The sequence below is a fragment of the Petaurus breviceps genome, unplaced genomic scaffold (genome assembly GCF_028583685.1).
Source record: "Petaurus breviceps papuanus isolate PSGF00001 unplaced genomic scaffold, PetGlider_PUasm1.0 187, whole genome shotgun sequence".
Taxonomy (NCBI): Eukaryota; Metazoa; Chordata; class Mammalia; order Diprotodontia; family Petauridae; genus Petaurus; species Petaurus breviceps.
In genome coordinates, this window is record NW_027185799.1 from 9,959,792 (window position 1) to 9,964,828 (window position 5,037).

The 5,037-nt window shown below is 36.7% G+C and overlaps 1 protein-coding gene across 1 annotated transcript in view; it reads right to left on the reverse strand.

The window, feature by feature from the left end:
• Positions 1-2,984: 2,984 nt before the first annotated feature.
• TMEM38B (transmembrane protein 38B) overlaps positions 2,985-5,037 on the reverse strand; it is an 88,186-nt gene continuing 86,133 nt past the window's right edge. Inside the window, exon 6 of the mRNA XM_069090644.1 lies at positions 2,985-5,020. Coding sequence (XP_068946745.1) covers positions 4,811-5,020 — 210 coding nt within the window. The 3' untranslated portion in view covers positions 2,985-4,810. The remainder of the gene's footprint in view (positions 5,021-5,037) is intronic.

A 5,037-nucleotide genomic window follows, 5' to 3' on the forward strand; every position in this document is an offset into this window, starting at 1 on the left:
ATTTACATGAACTGATGCAAAGTGAAATGAATAGATCCAGGAGAACATTGTACACAGTAACAGCAAAATTGTAAGATGATCAGTTGTGAATTACTTAGTTATTATTCTCATCAATATAATGATCCAAGACAACTCTGAAGGACTTACAATGAAAAATGCTATCCATCCCCAGAGACAGAACTAATAGTATCTGAATACATACCAAAGCATATTTTTTACTTTATTTTTCTTGAGGGTTTTCTTTTACAACATGGCTAACATGGAAATATATTTTGCATGACTACACATGTATAACCTACAATCAAATTACTTGCCTTCTCAATGAGGTAGGTGGGGAGGGAGGAAGGGAGAGGACTTGGAACTCAAAAATTTTTTTAAAAGGATATGAAAAACTGTTTTCACATGTACCTGGGGAGGAGGGGAGGAGACTAGGCCTGGGGTCCCAGGACCCACATAGAGATAAGACACCAACAAGCACGCCCCTACAGGAATGGACAGAGATCAGTGACAAGGAATAAGCAGATTAAAACCCAAACTGTATCTCCTCCTGGGCAAGACTAGTCTGTTAGGCCTCTTCCTGGAAGCCCTCTTTGATCTCAGTTTGGGCTTCCTACAATAATTTGTTCCTCTTGCTGATGAGAGGGAAATCAATGATCAAGACAATGAAATACACTAGACACTTTCTCTCCATGCCTTCCCTATTTGTGTGAACATGTCTATGTGGCTCTGTGCTTGTATATCATCACTGAACTGCAGAATCTCGGATTTGGAAGGAACCTCAGCCCTTTTAGTATAATCCACACCTGAAGGAGAATCCCCCTACTCTTAGGGTCTTTCTTTTGGGAATATGCAGTTCTCTCCAGTTCCAGTACATGTCACCAACTAACAGCCAAACATCTCTACCTAGATGCACCTTAAAGGTGACATTTCCAAAACAGATGTTTATGTTCCCCAAAACCCACCCCTTGTCTTAATTTCCTTATTTCTAAGGCATCATGCTCTTAATTATCACCTACATTTAGAATCTTAGCATCATCCTTGGCTCCTCAGTCTTGCCCCCTGATGTATCCAATTATTTGCCAAATCTTATCTACTCTACCTCCACAACTCAATCTTCCCCCTTTCTTTCCAATGACATGGCCCCCATTCTAGTTTAGGACCTTATCACCTCTCATTTGGACGATTTCAATAGTTTCACAATGTGCTCCTTGGCTCAGATCTTCCTCCTCTCTGATCCATCCTCCATATTCCTAAAAAAACAATTCTGACAACTTCAATAACCTCTTCAAAAAGCTTCAGCAGGTCCCTATCATTTCTAGTATAAAACAAACTTCTGACCTTTAAAGTCCTTCACAGTCCAGACCTGACCTATCTTTTCAGACTGATTCAGATTATTCCCCTTCACATTCAACAGTACAACCAAGTCATCCTATCTGTCATTCATCACGTGGGACACTATCTCCTGACTCCAGGCATTTTCATGGACTATTCCTTTTCACTTCCATCTCCTCCCTCTAGACAGCTCAAACCTTACATTCTGAAGGTCTTTCTGGCCTCCCCACTAGTTCACCTTCATACCTTCCCTCTGAAATCATCTCCTATTCACAAATTTATAGCTCTAATATGTACATAAGCATTTGCATGTTGTCTTACTCATTAGGACTAGAGTTCTCTGTGGGCAGGGGCTATAGTTTTGCCCTTCTTTGTTTCCCCAGAACTTAGAACAAAGCCTGGCACAAAATAAGTGCTTTATAAATGCTTGTTGGGGGGAGGCCAGGTGGCTCAGCGAGTAAGAGCACCGGCTCCAGGGTCGGGATGACCTGGGGATCAAACCCCGGCTCAGATACTTAGCACCACACCCAGAAATAACTGGCCGTGTAACCTTGAGAAAGTTACTTAACCCCGATTGCTTTAATATAAATAAATAAATGCTTGTTGACTAACAGGAACCCCTAGGATTCCTAGAGATTTACAGGAATCCTGTAAAGGTTCATCTCAAGTGACATCTCCTACAAGAAGCCTTGTCTCATCCTGCCCCGAGTGGTTAGTGGTTCTCCCTATGGCCAAAATTGCTTTGCATATTGTAAGGGCTATGGGATTTAAAGATCTTCCATGCCCCATTGGACGTGCTGACGTAGCAGGAAGGGGCGGAGCAAGAGAAAGCGAAAGCCAGAGAAAGCGAAAGCCAAGCTAGCTTTCCTGCGGTGGCTGGCGGTGGTGGTGACGGCAGCGGCAGCACGAAGCCCTTTTTGAGTTAGGACTGCTAAGGACTTTCTGCTAACGACTCCTGATGAGGACTGCCAGGGGCCGGAGCTGCTGGGAGCGCGCTTCCAGGACGCTGGGTGGTTGCTGTTCGTGGGGAGAGGAGGACCTTTGCCTGAGGTAGCCTGTTCTGTTTTAAAGGCTTGAAAATGTGGGTGCTTTCTACTTTATCTACCTGTGCCAATATCATAACTACTCTGATGGCTTTCACTTTCTGGTTTTGGGACTCAGTCTTTTGGTATCTTAATAAATTTTCTAGTTTATTTCCCCATATGGCAAGCATGACGTATTTTGTAATGGATAATTATATCAGCATATTTGTAATCTCCATAGGCATTGTGAATATGGCATTGCTGATACACATATATTGTGTAAGTACTTGTCATTCCCTCTCTACCCCACCCACCTCTGAGTAGAATATGTAAGCTTCTTGAAGGAAGAAAGCATTTCTTTTGTTTTTGTATTTCCAATACCTAGAAAATTGTCTAGTAGGTACTTAATAAAAGCTTGATGAACTGAATTCAGTTGTTCAAAGTCATGTCAGTAGCATTGCCAGGATTTGTATTCAGGTCTTCTGACTTCAAATTCAGCTCCTTTTAGTCAACTGCAATTTGCTTGTGATTTAAAGAAGATATTGATAATGAAAAGCCACCTAGATGCACAGGAGTGATTTCACACATTTAAAAAAAAGAGTATGGAAAAAATTTTCAGCATACCATAAGTGATGAATAAATTACTTTAATTTTTAAAAGTCTGTATATAATACAAACATAAAACAGCACACTGTCTGTTTCAGCTACAGTAATTTTGCAAACTTCAAGAATAAATTTCAACATTTTGTCACACACTAACTTGGTATAAAAATGACCAGGTTATTTAGCCTGACATTTAGATCTCTTGTATTATTATGAAATATTAAAATACTAAGAGTATCAAATGTTATACAGGACTCTTACTCAAAGCCTTTTTAAAAATCAAAATAGTAAAAATATACTTCTTACCATTCCATACATAACAAAAAGCTATGTTGTTTTTTGCAAGTGCTTAAAGTATAGTACCTGTAGTGCTTATATCTTGATAACAAAACATTCTGGCTATCTGTAAACCAGTTACCTGGATAGAATTTTAATATTTTTTTGAGCCACCCAAAAATGCCAGTACTTGTTAATCCTCTGATAGCAATAGGTTCATAGTCTTAGGAGATGAAACCATATCACTAAGCCTGAAAGTATTACCTGGCGCTTGAAACTGCAGTATAAAGCATATAAATCTAACATTACTTTAAATAATTTTTTTTTGCCAAAAGAGAATTAGATTTAATGCCATTATTCTGTGTTCAAATGGATTATCATGTGTTTTTATTATTTCTGTTTGGGTATTTGGTTATAACCCAAAATCCAAGAGTTATTTAAAGAAATAACTTACATCAGAGAGGGAGCATGCTACATTTTCACACAGAGGCAACTCATTTTAATTTTAATGATATATTTACCTATACATTACAAACATTAGACTCATGACAACTGGTTTTGGAAACAGGTAGTAAGGAATATTCAACTAAAAACAAAAAGGCCATAACAGAAAAAGATATCTAAAAGGGGTTTTTTTATAGCTATTTAAAAAATATGATGTACTTAAGGATTGGAAAAAATTCCTTTAAAATGATAACTATCCCAATGAATTCAGATTAAATTCTTTAGCTTTTCTTTGTCCTTAGTTATGTGAAATGTTAATAACAATGATTTCTCCTACAGGGAGTACAAATGTACTTTATGAAAGAAAAGGAGGGACAAATTCTTAGAATGGAAAACATGAGATTAATAATTAATGAAAAATTAAATCCCTGATTTATTTTGAAAGAAAAAAATGAGATTATTTTTTAAGAAAAAGTAGATTTTAGCTAGGGATTCCACATCACTAATATCAGTCTCAATAATATAATTATCTAAAATTTTAGATACATTTTATGGACAAGAGATAGAAAAATGTATCTGAAAAAAACTGGTAATACAATTTCACTCATAATGTGAAATAACTTAGTAAAGTTTTATTCTCCCCCTTCATTGCTCAAATTAAATGACTGACAAGTTTTCACACCTTTAAATTATAGAAGGTAATTAGCAGTGCAAATTGAAGGTACACTTCATATGCAAATAAAAATGGTACATAAAAAATGCTAAAGGAAAATGAAAGCATTTATTTTTTTGTTATTTTGTAAGTACCTTTTAGGTTTATTTTCCTAGCACTTGTAAAAATGCTAGCCTTATTTCATCAATACAAAAGTATTAAAAATGATCACAATAGAATCTTTTACATTTAACTCAGAAAAACATTCTTACATGATACAAGAAATTACAATCTACAATGCCACTTTTAAAAGGCTAGTAGCATCCCTCTCAAGCAGAGGGCAATACTTCCTTTTTGTTACCTGCATTTCCTTAGATATAATCCTTATGTTCACATCATTTGCAACAGAAACATTTATCACAATTTGCAAGGTAAACAAGTAAGAAAATATTTTTGGCAACCTAGAGCTCGCCAAGTGAATTTATTCTGTCTTCTTATTATGTTTCTTCTTATTTTCAATACTGGTTGTACAGGGTTTTGATCTTGCACTTGTACCATTGAAAAATGGTTTCAAAGTATTACATGGTACTGATGAAGTATCGCTCTGCCAAAAGCCAAATATCATTCGACCCAGCATAATCTCAAAAGGAGTGAGGGGAGAAGACTCAGATTCAGTAAGCATCATGGTTATCTGGAAAAAAACATAGT